Source organism: Vanellus vanellus (assembly GCF_965231255.1).
Source record: "Vanellus vanellus genome assembly, chromosome: 5".
NCBI lineage: Eukaryota > Metazoa > Chordata > Aves > Charadriiformes > Charadriidae > Vanellus > Vanellus vanellus.
Window position 1 is genome coordinate 65562426 of NC_138910.1, and position 26035 is coordinate 65588460.

General features: G+C 40.5%; 2 protein-coding genes across 2 annotated transcripts in view; both read left to right on the forward strand.

Annotated features, from left to right (window-relative positions):
* The window catches only part of COL24A1 (collagen type XXIV alpha 1 chain), a gene marked incomplete at its 5' end in the record, with an annotated part of 158634 nt that extends 150716 nt beyond the window's left edge, over positions 1 to 7918 (forward strand). Inside the window, 5 exons of the mRNA XM_082484525.1 lie at positions 1231 to 1296; positions 2061 to 2229; positions 3598 to 3707; positions 4814 to 5029; positions 6717 to 7918. Coding sequence (XP_082340651.1) covers positions 1231 to 1296; positions 2061 to 2229; positions 3598 to 3707; positions 4814 to 5029; positions 6717 to 6863 — 708 coding nt within the window. The 3' untranslated portion in view covers positions 6864 to 7918. The remainder of the gene's footprint in view (positions 1 to 1230; positions 1297 to 2060; positions 2230 to 3597; positions 3708 to 4813; positions 5030 to 6716) is intronic.
* Positions 7919 to 8988: 1070 nt separating this feature from the next.
* The window catches only part of ZNHIT6 (zinc finger HIT-type containing 6), a 36601-nt gene continuing 19554 nt past the window's right edge, over positions 8989 to 26035 (forward strand). The window contains exons 1-7 of the mRNA XM_082483323.1: positions 8989 to 9070; positions 10727 to 10792; positions 10881 to 10987; positions 11075 to 11160; positions 14429 to 14532; positions 24660 to 24728; positions 25528 to 25608. Of these exons, the coding sequence (XP_082339449.1) occupies positions 9000 to 9070; positions 10727 to 10792; positions 10881 to 10987; positions 11075 to 11160; positions 14429 to 14532; positions 24660 to 24728; positions 25528 to 25608 (584 nt within the window). The 5' untranslated portion in view covers positions 8989 to 8999. The remainder of the gene's footprint in view (positions 9071 to 10726; positions 10793 to 10880; positions 10988 to 11074; positions 11161 to 14428; positions 14533 to 24659; positions 24729 to 25527; positions 25609 to 26035) is intronic.

A 26035-nucleotide genomic window follows, 5' to 3' on the forward strand; every position in this document is an offset into this window, starting at 1 on the left:
CTACAATACAGTTCTTTTTTGAAAGTTAAAATAGCAAGATCCTCTTCAAATGCATTGCTTGTTCCACCACTTGCACATGAAATGCAAATATCTTTTTCTACCACTTCCACCACTACAGTAATACATTTTTGAACCTTCCATCTTACATTGTCAGTTCTGTTCTGACACACTGTTGAGCACTCAACAGGAAATGCTCGTGGACATTGCTCATGGACTTTTGGCATGGGTTAACTCTGTCACACTCTAAGAGGTTTTTCTTCTGTTCTGCATTTGAACACTCTGAAAGACAGCAACAGAAAATGTTGTGCTGCTTCCAGGCCAGATGTTCTCCCAATGCACACACACACACTCACTCACTCACTCAGATTGAGTTTGTTAAGGGATTGTTCCAGTTAGGACAGATTCAACATCTGAAGTTTTCTAAAGCTGTAATGGTATATGTAATCGGAGAACAAATTGCAAGATCTAGATGTTTGTGTGGGTGGCTTAATTCTTTGAAAATAAATAAACCTGTTGTCTGGGTGTGGTATATACGTCATAAAAATAGCAGAGAATGAAGATATGCAGGAAAAGGGCATCCTCCTTTGAGGCTAGTCTGTCAGTCTTGGTATTATTATGATAGATGGAAGTCACAGATTTGGACTAAAGAAATTCAATGGACCTTTTAGACGAACAGTTCATAGCTTTAGAGAATTGTATTTGTGTATATATATATTAGAAGACAACTTGTTTCAGTGGCCAGTCTGGCCTAAACCATGAGAGTTCGTGCATCATGAAGACTACTTTGATCTGTCAGCTGCTGACAGCTGATTGAGATATTCTTTGTGTGCTTCTCTGTAAAGGAATAACACCTTTTCACACTTACCTGGATTGGTTTTCTTAAGTGTATAAATTAAATGGCTGGGAGGAATAAGTTGGGACATTTGTCTACAATTATTATAGTGTCTTTTTTCCAGGTTCCAGGAGTGTGATCACTGAATTGGGTATGGGGGTGCTAATACAAATTAAATATGCTTTTTCTATATGCATGCTTGCATTCTTTGGAAATGGAAGGGAGTATCCTACTTTAAAAGTAAGTGTTTACAATGAATTATTTTCTAAAATGACAAAAGAATGAAGTGATTGTGTATGTTGCTACAGTGCTCAAAGAATTTACCACCTGCATTTTAGAATATTCCTGTTCATCTTTTTATATTCTGAAATATCTTTTTTTTTTTTTTTTTTTTTCAGAAACAAGTGGACATCAATGCTGCTGTTCAAGCTTTGATTGAGTCAAATGCTGCACTGCAGCTAGAGGTAATATATTTCAATGTATTTTCATTGTCATACAGGGTATGCAATTATAATTCTATTTTTGAGGACAGAATAGGGCTTCTTTACAAAGACAATTTAAATGAATCATGGATGGCAAGTAACAACTGTAGAATATAATTAATTATGCTAGGATTTATAGGATACAATTGAAATTAAGTTAAGAAAAACAGCAGCATTTTTACCTTTTTGTCGTGATTGGCTGTAACGGAAATTTATTGACTATCACATGTAGCAGACTGTATCTGTTCAGCCGCAGATAATGATAGTGGCATTCAGGCCCTGATCCAAAAAATATTGCCATATATGCATGTGTGTTGTCCCACTGATGGCAAGAAAATTCCTTACATGGGTGAAGTCAAATACATTTGCATATATTTTATGGATTAAGTCTAAAAGTAGATCTCACTGTTCAAAATCTGAAACTGTGAAGTATACTTTAAAAATGCACTAATTTTTTTTCTTTTTGTCTTTTTTTTCCTGTATCCATATTGTTATGTCACCATGTAATGATGGCATATTTGCATGATCTTAACCTGCCTGTAACTTCACTGCTTTGACAATTTTAATAAAATGTACTAATTTGTTTATTGGAATATGTTATTCTTACCCTGTTTTATATGTCTGTTTGCATGCATGATAAATACTTCGCTTCTGTCTGGCTACTCAACGGCCATTTGACTTCTACTGCGTATACTGTTGTTGTGATACGTCTTTGTGGTAACACATTTGCTGATGGCCCCTGGCAGAAATACCAGAATACTGAAGTAACTTTGCTAGATCACAGTACAGAGATATTCAAAACGCTGCACTACCTTAGCAATTTACTGCACAGCATCAAGAACCCCCTTGGCACACGGGATAACCCAGCACGCATCTGCAGGGATTTACTTAACTGTGAACGTAAAGTAGCAGATGGTAAGTGCCCGCTTTCATTAAAGCTTGAACACAACTGGGCTTTGAAATGTGTCGCTTCCAAATGTAACTTTCTACATCAAAATTCTAATGTGTTGGTCTTTTTATTATATTCTGTTGCAGTGTACCTGACACAGCTATCTTTATTTAACACAAAATTTCTGAACTTTAAAGATGAAAGTATGTAGCTATCTAATATATTAGAGAAGATTTTATATATATAAGTAAAAAAAAAAAAAGCATTCAGAAAATTTGAAACAATCCAATTTTGTGATTAAAAGTTTCCCAAGTATTTATAGCTAATCTGTAATGAATTTTGTGTGGATCAGATTCTAGACCCTAATAAGAAAATTGCATACAGTACACAACCACTGTCAGATACACTGACTGTTGTTGTATCCCAGAAGATACTGAATCAGTATTTGGAATCAAACATAATTATTTAAACCTGTAATGTCAATACTATGATATAATTTGGTTTCTGAGTGGCTAATAAAATAATAAATAAATAGTAAATATCCCTGTTATCAAATATTATCATTAATAAGCTAAAGGAGGAAATGGGAAATGCAGTTACAGGGAAATAACTGTTCTATGGCATATATAAGGACAGATCAATTCTTTCAGACTCTAGTAAAGATGAGCCTAACCTTTATTAGAACTGTGCTCTCCTAAATAAATCTCAGTCCCTTAGGGCCATGGAGGTCACTGACACACTCCTCCATTTCAGAGGATTACACACAACATGTATAAATTGTACAGCACAGACTCACCTATATTTAACCATAAATTAAGGGAAACTAAATCCTGATATAATTTGCATTTGTCCTACTTCTTTCATTGGACTAAATCCCATGGATTCACCATGGCAAATACTCCTTATTACCATCACTAGGATATGTCATGTAGAAGTGTCTGATGGAAGAAAGACAGTGGAGAAAGAAAGGATCTTCAAGATGCTGTGAGAGCAAGAGGATTTAGATTGATATTTTACATCCTGAATATATTCTCTGTATAAAGCCAAGCCCAAAGAAAAAAGTTAAGTTTTTTTAATACAGAAAGAGCAGACTGTACATACCATCTTTTTCTCCCTATTTAGCTGAAAGTGAAAACATTTTTGAAACTGTGTTAGTATTCAAAAGTCATTGTATATGTAATCAGAATTGAATGGTTATGATAATTTTCCTCAGTATCTGTTTTTAGTAGAATTATAATAGTGAAAAGACTTCCATGTTCCTTTTCTTTCATTTCATAGTAAAGGTACGGTGATAATGTATCTAATACTTGCCAAAAAGTGTGAATATTTTAGCAAATTGTTCAGTAACAATTATATTTTTGTTTTGTTTTCCATCTGGGATTATATACTATTAGGAAAATACTGGATTGACCCGAATATTGGATGTCCTTCTGATGCCATTGAAGTTTTCTGCAATTTCACTGCAGGTGGTCAGACATGTTTAATGCCGCTATCTGTGACAAAGGTATGTGTTGCTTTCAGAAAGACTGTACTTGTGCTGGAACTCTGAACAAATGAATGCTTATTTACTTAGCTCATGAAAAGATGTTAGATTTCAGGGTTTTTTTTTAATATGCATCTTTGTGGAAAGACGCTGTATATTCTGTTACAGAAGTTACAGATTTTCTGGAGAGTTAATTTAACTTTCACTTTCTTCATTTACTCACCTTCTGTGCTGGTAAAATTTTTTTGGTTTGCTTTATACTTTTGTATACAAAGTGTAAAAATATGCCTGAAATGCTTCTAAGCTACATTAGTAGCTCATCACTCAGGGTAGCTAAGTGCAGAGATGCTGAGGTCATTGCAATGGGAAGGAAGAAAATTATGACTATTTTTCAACACTTAGCTACTTTTAAATGCCATTAGGCAGAGACTGGTTTCCTTTATGTCATTAGTCCTTTCTCCTCTTTATGTGTAGTCTTCAAACCCTTGGGAATAAAAATGTTGTATTTGTGGAGTTTTGCACATGCACTGTAGTCATTAAGAGCATCAGAAATACCATAAAGTTCCCATACACATTCCTACATTTGGAAGATCCCTGAATATGATCTAGTCTTGAAGAAATTCTTGTTGAGTAATGAGTAACTATATTTTCTGTCTAAAATCAAAGTATGCTTACAAATTTTTTGGTTTTCAGTGGGATGTAGTTATTGCCATAACCTGTGGTTTAAGACAACTAACCAGCAGAATGATGTGGCTGCACTTAAAACATTGCTGCTGATAATATCTTTGTTTGAATCACAAAATCATTTGTTTCAGTTTCCTTATTTAAAAAATGTTTTCTGCCCAGCTGTGTTTCAACAAGGTTGTAAGCATTAGCAAATGTTTGTATTTAAGCTTTGAAAATGTCCTATGAAAGCTTCTGTTTATAGTAATCACTATAATAGAACCTAACAGCTCTCCTGAAAAACACAAATCATGTTCTTTGGCATTGATCCCAATATATAAACATGTATTAAGCGCTCCCATGCCTGAATACCACACGTGTATGTGCAATGTCACTTTGCATTCCTATGGTCATTTGGCATAGTTCAGCTGTAAGTCTAATGATGCATTTCTCTTGGAACATAGCTGGAGTTCGGCGTTGGAAAAGTGCAGATGAACTTCCTTCATTTACTAAGCTCAGAAGCAACCCATAGCATCACTGTTCACTGCCTGAACACACCAATGTGGAGATTAAATAAAGCAGGTGGCCAGAAAACATCTGTTAGCTTCAGAGGATGGAATGGTCAAATATTTAAAGCAAATACGCTACTTGAACCGAAGGTGCTTATGGATGAATGCATGGTAAATACTTTTCAGCACTAGCATTATTAAAACCATAATGGAGTTACTGTTTAGACATTATTAGCTTTCTGCAAATAAATAACAATCATTAACATACAATCATTAACATAACAAACAAAGATTCACATCCCGTAAAGCTTACTTCTTACATTGTTCTGCATATGTCTTTATATGCCAACCTTTAGATATTGAATTCAACATCTACCCAAACGTAAAAGCAATTGCAGTAATACAGGGTATCTATACTCGCTGTTCGCATTGAGTGTCGAGTATTTCAAGTCTCTACGGAGACATTGGAGAGAGATCAAAACAGAAATAACGAGGTCCTCGGGGAAACTTCAGGAACAGTTACTCTCAAAATGAAAATTCAGGCTTCAGTAAGAGTTTTGTTGAGGTTATCTAACACCAAATCTCAGGTTGAAACAGGCTGGAAATTCTTTTTTGGATGACTAAATAGCTTTACATTCATTGACTATGAGTTAATTGTTTCTTTATTTAATAAAATGATGATTGGAAAGAGACTCCATTGCTAACTAAAATATCAAACCATATTTCTAGTTAGAAAAAACTGGAAGAGCTTATTAATTTTCTAATGCCTATTAGGTTGCTCTACTCACAAAGATGTGAGCCGTTTGGTAAATGTCTTGGTAGAACACTATGAAATATAGGAGCCAAGCACTTTACACTTTTAATATTTTATATCTCTGCTTTCATTTACAATAATGAAAGACATGAGACTGCTTCCATATCGATACAGTGGTGTCAAGTGAGATTTTTAATCTCAAGATAGAAAGTGGTTTTACTGATACACTTTGAAGCTGTTATGCCTTCAGCCTTTATTAGCACATGCTAATGAGATGCTCTAGCCTGTGTCATGCAGCTAAGGTATGGCCACTGAAGCCCCTTTTCCCCACCTCCCAGTCTGATGGGACTGTTTTAATCCCTGAGAAAAATTAAGGCATACAGTGGTGGCTATTGAGAAGTGCCATTTTTCTGTGAGATTTTATGAGGTCTGTCGCCCTTTCTGTGGGAAACTATGTATTGTACAGATCTGCTGCAGAATCTCACACATTTCCCTCTCTGCGGGGATTTCACTTTTCAGTGGTGTCCACTGTACTTGATGGGTTTTAAGAATGGAGTGATTGCACACATCAAGGCACTCCCAGCCTCAGACAATGTTATAATGTTATTCTATAATTTGTATGAGGTATCAATTTTTTTACTGAGATTTTGAAAGTATTAGAATAATCAATACAAAGTTCGTGGCAAAAATGCAACTCTCATTCACCATGATTATTCTTCAAGGGCCTACAAAGTCATTCCAGTGCCTGCAGAGTTCATAACCTGAGACCTACTGTTCCGATTCGGAGCTGAATTTAGCAAGAGATCTAGGAGTCTATATGAGCAAAGTGACAGGCACTCTGCTCTGCTCTGAGCTGTGTTGCACGGGGTCTGCATCCGCTGCGGGTGGATTCCAGGATGGGCTTTTTTTTACAGTTACAGTTTTGCCAGGAGTGCCTGTGGTATTGCATGGGAGAAATGGCATTTGTTAAATTACAGTTTCTTTAGGAAGTGCTGGGAGAAGAAATGTTTCTCTCCTCCTCCCATTCTTTAAGAACAATTTCCTTTTGTGTTTTGAAGCTCATCTTTGATGTGAATCTTAATATTCTGCTCCTGTGTATTGCAGATTGAAGATGGCAGCTGGCATAAGACACAGTTCTTTTTTCACACTCAGGACACTAATCAGCTTCCAGTTGTTCAAGTTAACGCACTTCCTCATCTCAAACCAGGACAGCAGCATTTCATAGAAAGTGGTTCAGTGTGCTTCCTATAAGGTTTCTGTCCTGGGTTTTTTTGCATCCACGTGGAATTGCTGCATAGATTGAATGCAAAAGTAACGATCGATTACAGGCAAAATTACTAGGAAACTGAAGAATCACTTTGAACAGTGTTGGTTAAAGAACCTCAGGAAGAAAAAAGACTTCCTCCTACGAAGAAATGGCATTGAAAAAGAAAAGAAAGAAAGAAAGGACTACAACAATTTTCATAAAGTATTTAAAAAAAAATTGGTTGGTGCTTTCTTGCGTAATTTCCTGGAACTGAGTATCTGAACATGAAATTTTTCAGGACCTCTAGTGTTCTTAGCAATCTCTTTAACAGCACTGCAAAAAAAAAACATCCCGAGGAAAGCTAGAAACGTATGATACTAAGGAGCAATACTGGCTAATGCTCCTAAATGTGCAATAGGGTATATATGAAAAGTGAATTATGCCACAGTACAATATGTCTTCTTTTCTTAAACATTGTTTCATTATAGTCCGCGGTGGACACATACATCTTAACAGATGGCACACTACCTCTTTTGTGTTTCCTGTCTGTGTTGCCTTGGTGCTCTTCATAACACAAGGTGCTCGTGGCCTTACCAGAGATTATTTGAGTCCCTTTTTATCTTTCAGACTGTATGTGCTGGTTACATCAGGATATGTTTCTGTTGTAAAGGTACTTATTTTAAATCTTTGGTCATATACTTCACTACAATTAAAACATTATTTATGTGGATTTCTTGTTTAAAATATTTTTGTGTACTGTTGTGGAAATGGTATATGAGACAGCACATTGTATATGATGCATATAGTCAGAACAGTTAGCTTTACAGCCATTGTAAAAAATGTTGTAGGAGAGCTACCTACAGTAGTTTCAAGTTTTAGGTTCTGTATTTTAGTTAACACTTTTAATGCCAAAGGCATCTTAAGATGATATATTGTGTATATATTTTTTAACTTGTGAAAAAAATCTACTACAGCATGTCATCTGAATGGCTGCTGTTAAATTATAATCAGCATTTCATCAACCTAGAAATTCAATTTTTTTGCAACATTAATAGATCATTTTGTTGTTTTTTGTTTTTTGGTTTTTTTTTTTTTTTAAATTAAGCCTAAAGTGTTCAACCATCTTTTTTTTATTAAAAAAGCACAATTTTACCATTAGGAAAAGCACTCTTTATAATGATATGCCTCTATCTATTATGAATCCAAAGTGTGTTCAGCAGTACATGGCAAGGCGAAACCAGACTATACTGGGGAGCAGGGGAGTGTTCAAACAACTTGTTTAACTGTCTTGATCCACAGGAAACCATACTTACCAAAGTATAATAAAATAAGCTTCCAAGCTATCTCTGTCTTTTACTGTTCTGGTTTGTATTGTATGTAGTTAATTCTCAGTAACGATGAAAATCCTCTAGAAGGGTACTTGTTAGGTGGCTGTGCTTCCTTGACCACGGGGAAAAGCTCACACTTTGTGCCGTGGAATACTGCCAGAGTGACGGTGTGACAAGGTAACGCACATGTACATCCTATTTTACATTTCATAGCTATACGTCAGTTTTGTTCCCTTTGAGACAATCTGGTAAAACTAAAGATAAAGCGTGATCACAGAGCAATGATAAAGGTTAGAGAAAATATCTAATTTTTTGCATTACACTCTGACAGCATTACTTCACATTTGCTCTTAGTTTGGCTGTGGAGCAGATGTTGTGACAAATGGATTATTTATTTTTTGTAAGAATGTAATCTTTCAGAAAATATTCTGCTTCATGTATATTTTTATTGGTCTCATTGCCCTATTTTTTGGAAATTCTTTATAGCCTATATTTATGGTTTATATTAGCATGTCTCAGATATTACCTATTTTAAAAACAAATAGCTTAAAGCGTTATAAAGTTGCTCAGATGTAAATAGGAGCCTAAAGGCTACAGGATGCTCTCAGCGCCGTACGGCGAGCGAAATCTTATCTCGGTTCCCTCCTAAGGCGGGTGGGAGCGGGGCCCTTCTCCCCGGCCCTGGCGCGGCAGGGTGAGGCCGCCGCCGTCCGAGGGCCGCCAGGCGGCGCCGCCGCTCAGGAAAGGCCGCGGCCGGGCCCGCCCCGGCCAGGCCCCGTCGGGCACCGCGTGGGGAGGCGGTGCAGCGCAGCCATGGCGGAGCTGGGAGGAGGCACTGAGAGTCCTCGGCGGTCCTCGGGCGGGCGGAAGATGTCCCTGCAGAGGTAGGGAGCAAGGGCAGGGTGCGGCAGCGCACCCGGGAGCGTCCTCAGCTGCCCCGCGGAGCGCCCGTGGCCTCCAGCGGCTGCGGCCGCTGAGCCTCGCGGCCGGCCGGGCCCCAGCAACGCCTCCCCGGGGCTCCGCGAAAACTCGGGGCCGCCGAAGGGAGAGGCTGTACCGGCCGCTCCTTACGCAGCGCCGTCGCCGCGGGACTGCTCCGGGGGCTCGGCTGGGCCTGCTGCTGAGCGGGCCTGTCCCTCCCCGGCGGGCCCCGGTGCCGGCAGGTGCCGAGGTGTGCGCGGCATGGCTGCCTGCTGCCCTGCAGCCCCCGCGCCTTCGCGTTTGTTCTCTGTGGGTTTGGAGAGGAGCGGTGTTCTCTGCCCTGGGCGCTACCGCTCGGGTACGGGGCCGTTCCGTTGTTACGTGAGCGAGGGGGCTATTGCTGGGCGTGGGGTGAGTTTTGTCCTAGGTAGTTTTGACTGTTAATTGGGGTTTTTGTGTGTAAATTGGGGTCTGCAGGCAGGTGATGTGTGGCAGAGTTGTCTCCCTGGCGCGGCAGCTGAACTACTGACGTGCATTGGGCACTGTGGAGAGGGAAATAAAAGAAGGAAGGAATTCTCGTTCAGAGGATTTTCTGTTTTGCAGTGCATGAAACACTTTTTTTCTGTTCTTATAATGTCTCGTGCTGCCAGTATACAGAGCCGCTGTCTCGTCAGGAAGTGGTACTGCTGAGATTGTCCTTCACACCTCTACCCTCAGCCAGCAGCCAGTGCGTGGTAGGGAGAGGAGGAACGATATTTTGAAGGCTTACGTTTTTTTCCTCTGGTAGTTGAAAGCGGTGGGTTTGTGCCATTCTTGAAAACTTTACTGATGTGGGGGGAGGGTTACTTCCCATCCCTGTTTGTTGGAGTTAAAATAAATGAAAAGGGACAGTTGTTTCAGTTAATATGTCAAGAACTTTTTTCCTAAGAATAGGAGAAACGTGTGTTTCAATAACCTAGTTAAAAAGCGGAAGATTATATTTATAGAGGAAATGTTTGTAATGAGATAATATTCGTTGCCTATATTCATAAAGCTTAGGCCTTGTGCCTGAGAGGTTCCCTGACTTTGGGATTTGCACCGCTAGCAGCCAGAACAAGTCTTGCTGATGATATCATCATGGTTTTTCTGTGTCACTGAAAAAATGGGATGCAGTGTTCAGGTTTTACTGTGAATCCTCAACATGTATTTTCCATCTACCTAAAACTGGGAGCATTATAAGCCACCGTGGTACAATGTTCATTACAGGTGATGTAAATGGAGAAGAGCACTGATACAACCAGGCCACAAAGCATAAACTGGTGCAGCCTAGCTATGCTTCCAACTCTACGGTTAGCATGGGGTTTCTCTCTTTCTTTCAGGTATCTGCGCTGTTTTAATGTAGGTAAGACCTTTGTATGTGTTTGGAGATATTCCCCATACCTTGCGTTATTTTATCTGCTACTTTATCTAATCCAGGGTATTTGTATTTTACCTTTCTTCTTTCAGAGTTCAGATAACTTTTCCTGAAAATGCCGATTGATGGCATAGTGCCTGGTTGTTGAGCAGGCACCTTCCCAGGCCAGTCAGGCACAAAGATGCTATTAAGATGCTTATTAAGAGGTACTTTTCACTTCTTTCAGGTGTGAAACTTGTAGTAAAGAGGAAGCTAAGTACAGATGTCCACGATGCATGAAATATTCGTGCAGGTATCTATTGTGTAAATTAAACTGTTTTGGTTTTTTCCCCACTCGTGCTGAATGTAGCATGTTAATGTTTTTCTTTTTGTCATTTCAGTCTGTTGTGTGTAAAGAAGCATAAGCTTGCACTGAGCTGTAATGGAGTCAGGGATAAAACAGCATTTGTCTCTGTAAATGAATTTACTGACTTGAACCTTTTGAGCGGTAAGAATATTCCTTGTGCTTTTTAAAATTCATTGTTTTTACTAAGTTAGCACTACATTCTTTTCCTTGTTCTTTCTTTACCTTCAGATTATCGTTTCCTGGAAGATGTAGGAAGGACAGCTGATGCCGCTGCTCGACATCGTGCTATGCATAATCCAACAACAAAAAGACTTGTAAGTTTTAAGTTAACGAGTTGGTCTGTTGGAGATAGGGTTGACTACCTTTGAATTCATACTGAGGCAGTCCCAGTCCAGATTTCAGAGCTGATACCTCTCTTATGAAGGTATGAATGACCCAGAATTTTAGAGCCAGAAATCAAAAAACGTCTCTAGGTCTATGTAATATGGAATTGATGGCTATATCCAATTGCTTAGAAGAATAGATTGCAAACAGTGTGTGTTCTTAAAATTGATGCGAGACCACCATTGCTGTTTGGTGATAGATGCGTGTTAAGAAAGCCTGAATTGTTTTCTTCCACCTCCACAACTTTTTTGAGTTTTTAAGTGCAATATTCCCATGTAAGCAATGGATTTATTAATTTCCTAAAAATTATTCCATGCTTCCCCATATACCCAGTGAAGTCAACTAGAGTTCTGCAGAGAATAAATCTTTGCAACAATGAAGTAAAAGGAGGCCTATAGGGAGTGGAAACAGGGGCGGGTAGTCTGGGAGGTATACAGAGGAATAGTTCAAGCAGCCAGGGGTTGGGTTAGACAAGCTAAAGTCCATATAGAACTAAATCTGGACAGGGACATTAAGACAAACAAAAAATCCTTCTTTAAGTATATCAGCGAGAAAAGAAAGACTAGGGAAATTGTGGGACATCTCCGGAAGGAAACGCAAGAATTGGTTACCCAGGACAGAGATAGAGCTGAGGTACTCAATGACTTTTTTGCCTCAGTCTTCACTGGCAAGGACTGCAGCCACACTGTCCATGACACAGAATGCAAAGACGAGGATTGGGAAAATGGAGAACCGCCCACTGTAGGTGAAGATCAAGTGCGAGACCACCTGAGGAATCTGAAGGTGCACGAGTCCATGGGACCTGATGAGATACATCCGCAGATCTTGAGGGAGCTAGCAGATGAGGTCGCTAAGCCACTAGCCATCATATTTGAGAAGTCGTGGCAGTCTGGTGAGGTTCCTGCCGACTGGAAAAAGGGGAAACGTAACCTCTATTTTCAAAAAGGGAAACAAGGAAGACCCAGGGAACTACAGACCAGTCAGTCTCACCTCTGTGCCTGGCAAGATCATGGAGCAGATCCTCCTGGAAACACTGCTGAGGCACATAGAAAACAAGGAGGTGATTGATGACAGCCAGCATGGCTTCAGCAAGGCAAGTCATGCCTGACAAATTTGGTGGCCTTCTACGAAGGGGTTACAGCAGCAGTGGACAAGGGAAGACCAACTGATGTCATCTGCTTGGATTTGTGCAAAGTGTTTGACACTATCCCACACAATATCCTGGTCTTTAAATTGAAGAGACATGGATTTGACAAATGGACCACTCAGTGGATAAAGAACTGGCTGAACAGTCGCACTCAGAGAGTTGCAGTCAACGGCTCGATGTCCAAGTGGAGAGCAGTGACGAGTGGCATTCCTCAGGGGTCAGTACTGGCGCCTGTACTGTTCAACATCTTTGTCGGTGACATGGACAGTGGGGTCGAGTGCACCCTCAGCAAGTTTGCCAATGATACCAAGCTGTTTGGCGAGGTAGACACGCTGGAGGGGAGGGATGCCCTCCAGAGGGACCTGGGCAGGCTGGAGAGGCGGGCCCAAGCCAACCTCATGCAGTTCAACAAGGCCAAGTGCAAGGTCCTACATCTGGGTCGGGGCAATCCCAAGCACAAATACAGGCTCGGCGGGGAATGGCTGGAGAGCAGCCCTGAGGAGAAGGACCTGGGGGTGCTGATTGACGAGAAGCTCAGCATGAGCCAGCAATGTGCGATCGCAGCCCAGAAGGCCAACCGTATCCTGGGCTGCATCAAAAGAAGTGTGGCCAGCAGGTCAAAGGAGGTGATTCTGCCCCTCTACTCCACTCTCGTGAGACCCCACCTGGAGTACTGCATCCAGCTCTGGAGTCCCCAACATAAGAAGGGCATGGACCTGCTGGAGCGTGTCCAGAGGAGAGCTGCGAGGATGATCTGAGGGCTGGAGCACCTCTCCTATGAGTAGAGGCTGAAAGAGTTGGGGCTGTTCAGCCTGGAGAAGAGAAGGGTCAGGGGAGATCTTATTGCGGCCTTCCAGTACCTAAAGGGGCACTACAGGAGAGCTGGGGAAGGACTTTTTACTAGGGCATGTAGCAATAGGACGAGGGGGAATGGCTTTAAACTGGAAGAGGGCAGGTTCAGGTTAAACATTAGGAAGAAGTTTTTCACTTTAAGCGTGGTAAGGCACTGGAACAGGTTGCCCAGAGAGGTTGTTGAGGCCCCATCCCTGGAGGTGTTCAAGGCCAGGCTGGACATGGCCTTGGGCAAACTGGTCTGGTGAGAGGTGTCCCTGCCTATGGCAGGGGGGTTGGAACTCGATGATCTTCAAGGTCCTTTCCAAACGAAACCATTCTATGATTCTATGAAAAGCCAGTCTTCTAAGGGTGAGAGGGAATTTTTGTTGAAACTCCTTCAATTCCAGTAAAGCATTAATGAGATCAGAAATCTATGGCATTTCCAGAAAGTCCTATGATGGTAAACTGCAAAGACCAAGATCAAGAAGGAAAAAAACCTAGAAAAACAAAATCTGCACCAAAATACTTTGAGTCGCTGATACATCACAGAAGGGCATTGGGCCAATGTTGTTTTCTGGTCTTGTAAAGATATCTTTAAGTATAGCACTAAACTCAGTTGGAGGGAATTAATTTTGATGACAAAGTAAATTCAGAAGACTGCAGGTGTCTCTCAGGCTGAAGTCGTACTCTGTGTGTGTGTGTGTGTATTTATCACTATGATGTCTTGAAAACGTGCTGAAAATGGTGAGATGCTACATAGATGGCAGTTTTTAGGGTGTGGTACTAGATGTGTTTATGGGATGGTCTCCTTAGTGCTACCTTCACGTCAGAATTTGTCAGAGTGGCTGAGATGGTGCTTGTGCGTCCCTTCTGCTAGCAGTGTTGTAGCCCAAAAAACAGCTCTGTGGGTGGTACTACACCCACAATGGCTGGCTGGGGCTTTCACGGCATGATAAAGAGCTTTTACTATGAAGAGGTCATCAGCAGGTTGTTTTTTAACCGTGGAAAAGCTTCACCTGAAAATATATCAGTTTCTAGGCTTACTTTATTAACTTTTTCACTCATTAAGTTTTTTTAAAAAGTCAAAGAAAGCACTTTATTAAATGTGGCCTTTTCTACAATTTCCCCGTCATTCCTGTCAGCATAACTCCTACTGTTTAACTTTCAGGTTTTGAATATATTCATATTTTTTAAAAAAAGTTTTTATTTTTTGCTAGTTATCTGCCCTGAGAAACAAAGCTCAGAAGTGTAATATTGACCTGAGAACGCTGCCCGTTGGATTTACGAAAAGAAGAGAAAATTCAACCATTTTCAATTCCACGTGAGTCTTCAGTTGGTTACAGTCAGCATTATTTTGTTTTCAGTGAACACAGAATTATGAGAATCTGGATTCATGCGGATATGCTTGCTTTTAAAATCTGTTAATGCATGATTTTTTTACAATAGCTATCTAGATTTAATATTTCATGCTGCACATTTTCATTTTGTAGGCTTTTCGAGCTCAGTTTAACAGCTTAGGCAATCCATGCTTTGTTTTGAAAAATACCGACATCTAGTAACAGGAGGAAGAGTCAGTGCTGTTGTGTTTTTTCCATCTTTTAATTAACATTGAGTTTGGTTGCTGGAAAAAGAAAAACCTTCTTTAAAGGTTTATGATAGAGGATTGATGTAGAATGATTGCAAAAAATCCCTTCTCTCTGGAAAGGCTGACTTTAAGTCTGAAGAGATACTTCCAATACAGTCATGTCTGTTGCGTGCCGTGTTAGGAGTTGCTATGGTGGAGGATGTGGACACTTGATACAGCACAGCGTAGAGAGACAAGTGCAGACAGATAGATATGTGCTCAGGTAAAAGTCTACGAAGACTTTATCCACTCTGTGTTTTTTCTCCAATATCCAGAGTGTGCATTTTAAAGTGTCTTCACAGTAAAAATAAAATATAAAACAAAAGTTAAAAAGTATTTCATTATGGCGGGAAATGTGTAGAGTTCAGCTCGGTGATTTACTGGGAGCAAATATAAATTTCTTTTGAGCTTCTCAGAGTAGTCAGCTGTGCCAACTACCCCTGAGGGCTCCTCCGCTTGTTGTCTTAATGGTCTCAGTTTTGGTGGCAAGTTCTGCTTTCAGGATTCATTTTTCCCTCTCTTCTCTGAGATGTTCAAGCCACGCTGTCAAGCGTGAGGTGGTGGTGGCTGGGCGCTGACTAGCCACCAGGTGTCCCTCTCTGACAAAGTAGGAACCAACCTGAAAAACAGCTCCACAGACTCGCCTGTATCATTTCTTCTGTTCTGGGGCGAAAACATAGTCTTTCTTGGTTTTGCAAATATCTTAATTTTTAGAAGAACATATAAGGCATAAAATAGCTTTAGAAGTGTAACCTTTTAAAGTTACATATTTTAATAGTTCTGCTAGAGAAAGCCCAGTGTGGATCAGTGGAGAGGAAATCTGGGGCATTTTCTCCTCTCTATACCCCAAATTTGTACATCACTGAGACTCTCTCCTCCGAGCAGACCAGGGGATAGCCCCAAACCTTGCAGGTGTTGGTCATGTGAGCAGAAACTGTCTGCCTCTGCACTGAATTTCTTTTCATTGGCAACATGCTCTGTCTTTTACAGCTATCTTGTGCTAGTCTCATGCTATTGAAATATCTAAGGCTTAGACCTGAGTTTACCTTTCCCGGGGAATTTCCTCAATGTTGTGGATAAAAGAACATAACCATCCTTAGAAGTACAGGGTAAGGAGCAGTCTTAAAGAGCCAGAGCAAGTGCCGAAAGCCCAGGGATGCTGGGATCAGTAGCTACGAGAAGGACGGAACAACAGAAAAGGCACAGATACAGGGAGGTCTGACACTATCGGAAAGATCCTGGGCGTGGTACAATGCTGTGCTGTCAGAAATTTGCCTTCACGTAACATGTTTTCAGCTCTTTTTCTCTAGAAAGCCTTTTTGGATACATACTGAAGTATATAAAATCATAGAATAGTTTAGGTTGGAAGAGACCTTTAAAGGTCATCTAGTCCAAGCCCCCTGCAATGAGCAGGGACATCTTCAACTAGATCAGGTTGCTCAGAGCCCCATCCAACCTGACCTTGAACACTTCCGAGGATGGGGCAAGGATGGCACTCCTCCCAGTTTTGTGTCATCAGCAAACTTGCTGATGATACACTCTATCCCTTCATCCAGATCATTGATGAAGATATTAAACATTTCTGGTCCCAGTATGGACCCCTGAGGAACACCACTTGTCACCAGTTTCCATCTGGACATTGAGCCATTGACGACTGCCCTCTGGATGTGACCATCCAGCCAGTTCCTCATCTGAAGTGTAGCTTGTGTTGGGAAGAAAAAGTAGCTTTGAGCAGAGTGCTTTCATGTGTGTCGTGTGCTTTAACAGAAGCAGACTTAAAAACTGAGCAGATGGGCCAAGGAAGGTGACTTATTGGCAAACAGGCACGGAAGTATTTGACGGGCTGTCTGGGAGAATGCCTTACTGTTTTTTGTCAATCATAAAGCCCTGGGGTATTTTTTTTGTCGTTGTTTTGTGATGCTAGCCTTTCTGGGACTTTCATATCCCATCAGAAAAATGTAACGTTCTCTATTCTTAAGAGAGTAGGAAGCAACTGTCTGTTTCCTGGATTGGTTTGTTGTTGTTTTTTTAATTGGCATGTTTTGCTTGCTCTCCTTAGGTGGGTTCTTGAGGAATAAAACCTCAGGTTTGATTGAACCAGTGAGTTTCAGCCATATAACACCTATCTCACGTGACTTCATGGCACCCATAATGTTTTGTTGAATATTACATTCAAATGGAGTAAAGCTGTGCAAATAGTTGCTTTATATGAGCTTAACACCTGACAGCAGTCAAGGTCTGGTGTGTCTACTCTTCTGTGGATCTGAATGCCTTCTCATGCTGTTTGTCAGTCAAGATTTGTAGAGGGGTTGCTCCAGAGGGTGGAGGTTAGAAGCTGCTCTACATATGTGCGTGGAAAGCTGAAAACAGCCTTCTCTGATGTCCTCTTCACACCCGCCATGTGACCCAAGCTAATTAGGCTGTACAAAGCAGGAATGAGAGTAATCCAAAATTAGGAAGTACAAGGTGTATTCTTATGTCATCCCCTGCCCCTGTCAGCTCTGGAGGACAGATCAGTGGTTGTTTGGATGTGTTAACCAGACTCTTCATTTCCTGGTTTCCATGCTTAATTCATTGTTGTGAAAGCATGCATGCCAATAATACTGGGCATCACATGGATTAGACTAACTTATAATATTGAATATCTAGATAATGGAGGGTCATTAGAAAGTAGAGTCTGAGTCCAGTTTGTGAACTCGTGGGATATCTGACTTTGAGATGGTTTAGGGCACCTTATTCACAAATTATTTTTAATGTGCTGCTTCACCCTGCCTTTCCTGTGGTGCCCTTATTTTCTAATAGAAGTGATAGTTCCTCTTCTGAACGCATGCTGCCATGGAGTTGGGGTGGCCTGCTGGGATAGGGAGCCTTTGGGAAAGGGTGGAGAATGTGACCAGGTTGGGACGAGGGCTGGGGCAGCAACTGGGAAGCTCCAGCCAGCAGGTCAAATGGGAAGAGGGGAGGGAGCTTGCAAGTTTGTGGCTCCTGGTTCCCTGGTGGAAGATGATGACAGATGTGAGATGCTGAAATAGGGCAGTGCAGCTCCCTCAGCATCTGTGGTCTGCGCTGCCCTGCTCCGACCCTCCCTGCTGCTTACACTGTCATAGGCATCTCCACCCAGCACCTCCCAGACAAAATCCTTCTTACCTCTCCTCCCCACCAAGAGGGGCCAGAGGGCTACAAGTCTCCTCACTGGTGGAAGGCATGCCTGCAGCTTGGGAGCATTCGATCAGAAGTTACACGTGGGAGAAGAAGGAACCTTTTTCATTGTCTCTCTTCTTTGATTTAATTCTGAGAACAAAATACAGTATGGAGATTTGGGATTAGCGTCAATTAAGAGATCATTAGTGTTACAGGAGCTATTTTGAGGTATACCTGAAAACCCTAAAATGTCAACTCTAATCCTTAGCTAGGTAGAAATAATTGAAATTAATTGTTTGAAGTGTTACTGATCTTGAGAATTTACCAATTTATCTGTTACCAATGTATCTCAGAATTTATCTGAGCTGGGAGCTGGGGCTAGGACTATTACGCTGTCGGAGCCGTTAAACTTGAATTTAGTTGTTACTTAGTAGTTTTGCTTGCTTTCTAGGACCCATTCAACTAAGTTCCCAGGCAAATGAATGCTGCTCTGGAGCAATCAGAGAGCAGGATGTTCGTGCATTTCAGTAAATCAGTAGCTTTTCAGAATGTCCCCATGTGAAGACAAGTACTGACTGAGTTCTCTACCTGAGATCATTTTTTTTCTTATTTTTTTTAGCAACTGAAATGTTTTATTCTCGTAGTAAATCTGACAGTAATTTTATTTGCAGAAGCTAAAGAGGACAGTAGTTTTATTCTTTAAAGGTTATTACAGTTTGGGTTACTCAGCCTTGACAGTGTCCCTTTGATTTACACAGGACTCTCAGTTCAAGCCTGGCATGTTTGATTATTGCAACACAAATGGTTAGTAACATCTCCTGCTGTTGGGAGACCATATGTGTAACAAAGGAAGTGCACTTCAGTTTCTTCATTGATTGTCTTGCTGTTTACTGTAACTAGGAAACATATGAACTTTCAGTAGAAATATTTCAGTTTTACTGTTTATAGATCAAATCCAGGAATTAGCTTGATGAAGTTTCAAGAAAATGGAGACATCTTTTTTTGTGTGTTGTTAGAAGCGCAACAAAGTCAATTTGGCACTAGGAACACAGAGTTTGGTGGGGGTGGAGGGAATGAAATCATCACACCTCTGCATGTTCTCTTAATTTATTTTTTTTTTAATCCACAAGAGAATCTTGTCACTTACTTTGGCTGAGTTTCCATTGGTTAAGAAAGTTGAGAAAGGCGTTATTATCCAAAAGTGTAGATACTGAACGCCCAGTGTTTCAATTAAACTTTAGTGCATTAGGTGAGTACTGGCTGTTGTCAAATTAAAGGATAACTGGTCCTTCATTAAACTTATTTAATTTTCATCTATTCTGTCAATTCAAAAATGACACAGACAGGAAATACTACAATATTTGCACTTTGTTGTAAGATGTCATGCATACTGTTTTTAAAGTATTTTAAGAATATTAGTTGCTAAATAGAAACAAAGTCATCAGTGAATTGCTATCTTTGACAGGCTGGCGGTGAAGTACTTCTGCACAGCCAGAACTGCAATTGGTATCTTAAGATGTGATGAATTTGGAATTTTTTGTTGATATATATTTTATTTTACATATATATATACACACATTTTAAAAGGTTTTACATGCATAAAACCTTCTACTGCAATCTAGGTTAAATTGTTCAGAGGAAACCTAGGTAAGAAAGTTAAGCTTTATGAGATATTTCATAAATGTTTTAAGAAATATGTAAGCATTGGACTCTTCTAAAAATCTGTCAGTGCACTTAACTGGTCCAAGTCCGAGAAGCCTTTGTAGATCTGTCATTTAATTCCCAGCAGCTGTACTGCCTACACCTGCAGTACTTGGAGCATCTTCCTAGGTAGTGCATGCAATATAAAAGATGGTGAGAATTTTTGCATTTGTCCTAAGAGCTAGCTGAATATATATTTTTGTACATACCGCTGCTGTCTTTGAAACATCAGAAATAAAACACTTTCAGTTGTTGCTGTGAAAAATTTAAAAATCTTTGACATGTAGTTCTGTGAAAATTACAGTTTATTACCGAAAATAATTTTTTTGAAGTTTCAGGAAAAATGAAAGGGAGACGGTTACTTTGCTTTAGCAGAACAGCAATTGCAAAACAGCCTGTGCACTTCTGAACATAATTTGCAGCCACGTCTCACGCAGCGGAAGAGATGCTTGGCTCCTCTTTTTCCCTCTGAACAGTTTCCATGCTTCTGAAGTAGCCAAAATAGAATGTGAAGCCAAGCAATGCAGGGATGGGCTATGATGCTGCTCTTACTGACATCAAGGATGTGCTTGTGCCTCATCCAGATCTCTGCCATTTGGTAGTTTTATAGTCAGTTCCTTGATATTCAAGAAAACCGTGGAGTGGCGTTCCATGGCAGCCGAGCAGCGTGGAACAATTCATGCAGTGAGCTGTTACTCAACTGCAGATGACTTACTCAATTAAGCATTTTCACTTAGAAAATGAACATAGTGCATGTCAGTTGTAGCTGACGGAAATACTAACCCAGTGAGCCATAATGGAAAATTAAGTCAGTGAGATCTGGAGCCAGGATATCTAATTTTAATCAGAGTTTGTTGTGAAGCAACTTTGATAGCATCTACAGTTGACATCAAGTTCTCTAACTGGGCAGAGATCAGTGATGGTGAGGGATGCTTCACTTTAATAACAGGCACCCAGAAAGTTGTTTTTCAAGACTTCGTTGTACAGTGAAGAGTATGAGGCTATTCCAATTCTAAGCTGCTTTTTTCCTTAACTCCTTCTACCCAGTTCTTAATCTGTCTTACCTCTTTCTGCTTGCCATTTACTTTCAGGCAAGAGTACTTTGAAGAGAAATGAAGTCATTAACTGAAGTTTTGGTATTAGCATGCTGAAAAAAAAAATAATCAATATTTCTGTTTTTCCAAAGTGAAACTTTTTGACAAGGGATGACCTTTTTAACTTCAGTGTTCAGGCTTCTTGATTCATAGCTCTTTCTGTGCAGTATTCCATGGACTAGATTGTGCCTGGAAGGGGGGGAGGGCAAAAGTCTGAAAAGATCCCTCTTAAGCTGATTATACAGCTGCAGTGATGAGCTGAGTCTGCCTCAGTGAGCCCACAGGGAACTGGTCTTGCATGTGAAATCAGAATGTGCTGTGTGACGACTGATTCTGCAGACACATAAAGAGTAATCCTAACAACAGGTAGCATATAGCTTGAAGTACTTCTAGCACATTTCTTTTTCAAGTGCCTGTGTGAGAGATGGCCCTCTAGGCCACACATGTATTTCTGTGAGCTGTGTCACAGTTTGTCTGTTTCCACTTGTGAGAGGAAAATCTGCAGTACTCCTGTTGCTTTGGTTGTCTCGATTTGAAGATTGGACAGAAAAAAAGTCCCTATCACAGGAAGAGTTGGTCACTTAGAGCAGATAAACATGGCCTGTTTGAAAAAAAATTGTGGAAGATGGTGAATTAGATTAAAAAATACTGGAAAGCTTTATTTTAGTTGATAACAAATAACAAAAACCTCATTTGAACAGTCCTTATAAATATTTCAATAAATGTGGCCATCATTAGTGTTTCCTGCATCTAATGATGGTGACCCTATTTCTGTGTCTAAAGATTACTGTTACTAAAGTCTGCTTGTGAAAGTGGTTTGAATTAATACCATGCCATGTTAAATGCCAGATATTAACATATGTCTGAGAGAGGAATCACAAGCTTGTTAATTGCAAGTTAGTTGAACTGGTTCCATAACCCTATTGATATTCCAGTTTGCTCTATGTGTACGGTAGTGTTGATGCTTCCTTAGAATCATAGATTGATTAGAGTTGGGAGGGACCTTAAAGATCATCTAGTTCCAACTCCCTGCTATGGGGCCAGGACACCTTCCACTACACCAGGTTGCTCAAAGCCCCATCCAGCCTGGCCTTGAACACTTCCAGGGATGGGGCAGCCACAGCTTCTCTGAGCAACCTGTTCCACTGCCTCACCACCCTCAGAGTAAAGAATTTCTTCCTAATATCTAATTGAAATCTACCCTCTTTCAGTTTAAAAACATTACCCCTCATCCTATCACTACACTCCCTGACAAAGAGTCCCTCCCTATCTTTCCTGTAGGCCCCTTTAGGTACTGAAAGGGGTTATAAGGTCTTCCCGGAGTCTTCTCTTTTCCAGGCTGAACAACCCCAACTCTCTCAGCCTGTCCTCATACGAGAGGTGCTCCGGCCCTCTGATTATCTTCATGGTCCTCCTCTGTGCCCGTTCCAACAGGTCCGTGTCCTTCTTATGTTGGGGGCTCCAGAGCTGGATTCAGTACTGCAGGTGGGGTCTCACAAGAGCGGAATAGGACAGAATCGCCTCCTTTGACCTGCTAGCCATGCTGCTTTTGATGCAGCCTGGGATACAGTTGGCTTTTTGGGCTGCAGTTGTGCATTGCCAGGTCACGTTTAGCTTCACATCCACCAACACCCACAAGTCCTCCTCCTCAGGGCTGCTCTCAAAACATTCTCTGCCCGGCCTGTGTTTGTGCTTAGGATTGCCCTGACCCACGTGCAGGACCCTGCACTTGGCCTTGTTGAACTTCATGAGGTTTGCACGGGCCCACCTTTCAAGCCTGTCTGGGTCCCTCTGGATGGCAACCCTTCCCTCCAGGGTGTTGGTGGCTCTACACAGCTTGGTGTCATAGGCAAACTTGCTGAGGGTGCACTCAACCCCACTGTCCCAGTGCAGTCAGTCCCACTCTCCCACTGCACTCAGTCCTTCAGCTGTCAAGATGAAGAATTGCAAAACTTTGTTTTACCCATGTTGCAAAAAAATTTCCAAAATTCCACTCCCTATTTTTGAGTTATTTCAAAACCTTTTTTCAGTTTGATCATTTCAGACAGTGTCATACCAATATGCAAAATAACACAAAATTCATGAGTCAAGATAGTATGTCAGCTTCTGGTTATATATGCTATGTAATTAGTGATGTTTTCTGTGTTGTCCTCCAGCTCTGGTCATACAATTCTCTCACCTCTCTCAGACCAGATTTGCTCTAACTTCACCTTCTCGTTTAAGGAAGGCGCTCTCATTCTCAGCTTTCCCAAACATGAGCAGATAAAGGGGGAAGACTCACAAGGCATGCTGCACAACTCTGCTGAGTCACGTGTTGCTCTGGGGACCTTGGCTTTCGTTAGTTGTTTTTATTCTAATTATTAGCTCTTTGGAGCTAGGGTTCTTGCTTGCCCTTTTTTTGGTAAACAGTAACGCTTCTGATTTTACTTATACTACAGGAAGTATAGTTCATCTGTAAAGCTCAGTTTTCTCCTAGGTGTAACTTGGTAAGGGAACGACTATTTATTTGATACAAATGCTTTATAAAAGGTGCTTGCATTTAGAAATTGGTATCATAGTTAATTGAACTTAGCAACTAAGTTTACTGTTTTGCTACTGGATGCACGTATACTTGTCTCTGCAGCCAGCTAGAACCTGCTGGATAGTGTTCCATCTGCCTGATAAACAAATTAAACAACGTGTTGGAACAACACTGTGTTTACTTCTAATTGTATTACCAGAATCTTTGCATAACTGATGGTGATTATCCTGGATATAATGATTCATAGGTCTTAAGTAGTGTTAAAAAAAAAAAAAAAAAAAAAAAGAGGAGGGGCGCCAGGAAGTACCATTAAGCATTATGCTTCAAATAAATGTCTGGCCTCTGATTTCTAAATGGCAGCAGTTCCCCCCTTCCTCTTCCAAATCTTTGCTGTTTATCATGAGTGTAAAATTCTGAACCAGAGCAAAGGGCCATGCACCTACCTTTTAGACTGTGCTTTTTCTTAGGAGATTCTTTTAGAAAAATATTGTTACAGTCACCGTACCGAATGGGAGAATTTGGAGCAATGAGAGGAAAAAATGTTTTGTCTTAAGTCAATATTGACTTCAGCAGCATTTCTGCAGATGAGTAAAAAGGCAAAAAGAGATTTCCTAATCTCTTGAAATATCCTCTAGGCAATACTGCCATTCCTAAGATGATACTGCACTGCAGCCATGCTTCAGTAGCTTCTATTCTCAGGTATTAATTATGCTAGCTGGGAAGGAAAGATGGGTCTTAAAACTATGAAACCGTAGAAAGGAACATTGCATCAATTTTCTTCTCTACCAGAAGCTTGCTGATCTTTCTGTAAGACGTTTATTCTTTCTAACTTCTGTTATCCATGTTATGCTAAAATGCAGCTTCCCTCCTTGCCCATGGCACGTTTTCTATTGAGGCCATCACTGCTGTGAAAAGTCGAGTCCTCTGTTTTGTGTAGCACCTGGCCTCAGCTGGGACCTCTGACTATTATTGTTGCACAGGTTTGGCAATCTGTCCCGGGTGATATGCCAAAAAGCATTTTATTTTTCTGAAATTAAAGGGCAGCTATAAGTATAGAAAGTGAGCTGGAAGATATTCCCTTGAAATGCTGTTGATCAGTTAATGGATGACATCTTATATCTATTTGTAAGGGACAGATTTTCATCCCATGAGAACTTGAAAGATGCAGTGTTCCCAGATCCCGCTGAATTTCAAAGTGCCTTTCAGCTTCTCTGCATGCCCCTTTTACTCTTTGAAAATGCAGTTCAAAATCTTGACTATATATTTTCTTCTGCGTCCATGTTGTAGGCTACTGAGCTTTATCACAGAAAAAAAAACGTAGTAGTTACCAGCTGACATTAAGAATATTCATTTCTTTTTCTTTTCAGGGAGAAAAAGTTCTACTGGCATTTGAAGCTCGTATTTCCTCACTGTCATGCTGAATACACTTTAAAAAGGTACAGAGCTTGAAAAACAGATTTTTTAAAGTTTAAATTAGTCTGCTGAAATTGAACTGCAGAATATTTTGATCAGTTCTTATCTTTTTCTATTACACAAGGTAAACTCGAATATTATTTTTAGTCTTAGTTAAGAGGGCACGTAAATTGAAAAAAATACTTCAAGTTGTGTTGTCCTTTCCTCTTTGAAAGCTAGCAGGCTTTTCAAATCGGGCAAAATGTTTGATTGATAGTTCTTTTCTCTATGTAAACAGAGCAGCTTGTATATTCACGATAGCGATATCCTGTACACCTAACATACTCTGTTCTCATGGAGCAGATGTTCAGCAAGATTTGCCATCCCTCCTCGCCTGCACACTGGAGCTGACCTTCATATAGGATGAAGTGGTTGCATTGTTTGCTTTGTAGGAAGCCCACAAGCACGTTTTGCAAAGGCCAAAAAATAAGCTTTTGTTGACAAATCTTTCTCCTTTTTTCCTAGCCTGGAGGGGCATGAGAAGTATGCTCTTGTCTGCTTCTAGGGCTGTAGGAACAGCATGTTTCTGCTGCAGAGTTAGAAACTAGAGATAGGCATCTGTTTACTCCTAGTAGATGCCAGTGAAGTCCCAGTGTTGAAATTGAGATAAAGCTGTCAATTATCTATGCTGTATTGATACACATTTATGAGTCTCCCATAAACTACTTGGTTGTGCCACTGTAGCACGCAAATATACAGCTTCCTCCAAATGACTCAGATAATAGATTTTTGTGTACATGATGAACCATGTCTTATGTATTTGATTTTTATCTTTGGTGAAAGGGTGCCTGACGATAAACCACTTGCTGATATTCTTAAGCCGTACATTGATCCAGTGGAATCAGATCCTGTAGTTTGTCAAAGGTGTGTATTGAATAACTTTTCTGCCTAGTTCATCTAATGCACTAATAAAATAAGGGAGCAGTTCTAAATAAATGACTTAAACTAGCTGCACTTTCAGCATGCAGAGCTGAGTTCCCAGTCAGCAGTACATCTTTAATTCCTGTGATGAAATCCATCCCAACAGTCACCAACCAACTAACCCTGGAGAATAGCCACCAAATTTAAACCATGAAAAGATTAAGAAATTGGCTCGTGGCATGAAGATGAAATAAAGCAACTGTAATTCTAAGAAATTAACCTCAGTGGGGGTGAGGGTGAACCTTTTCTTTGGAGTAATTAAAAAAATATACTAGTAGTTATAGCCCTAATTTATGGGAAATACCTAGTATGTGGCAATTACTGTCTTTTTGAAGAAATATATACTTTTGGTTGTTGACATGCAAAAGAA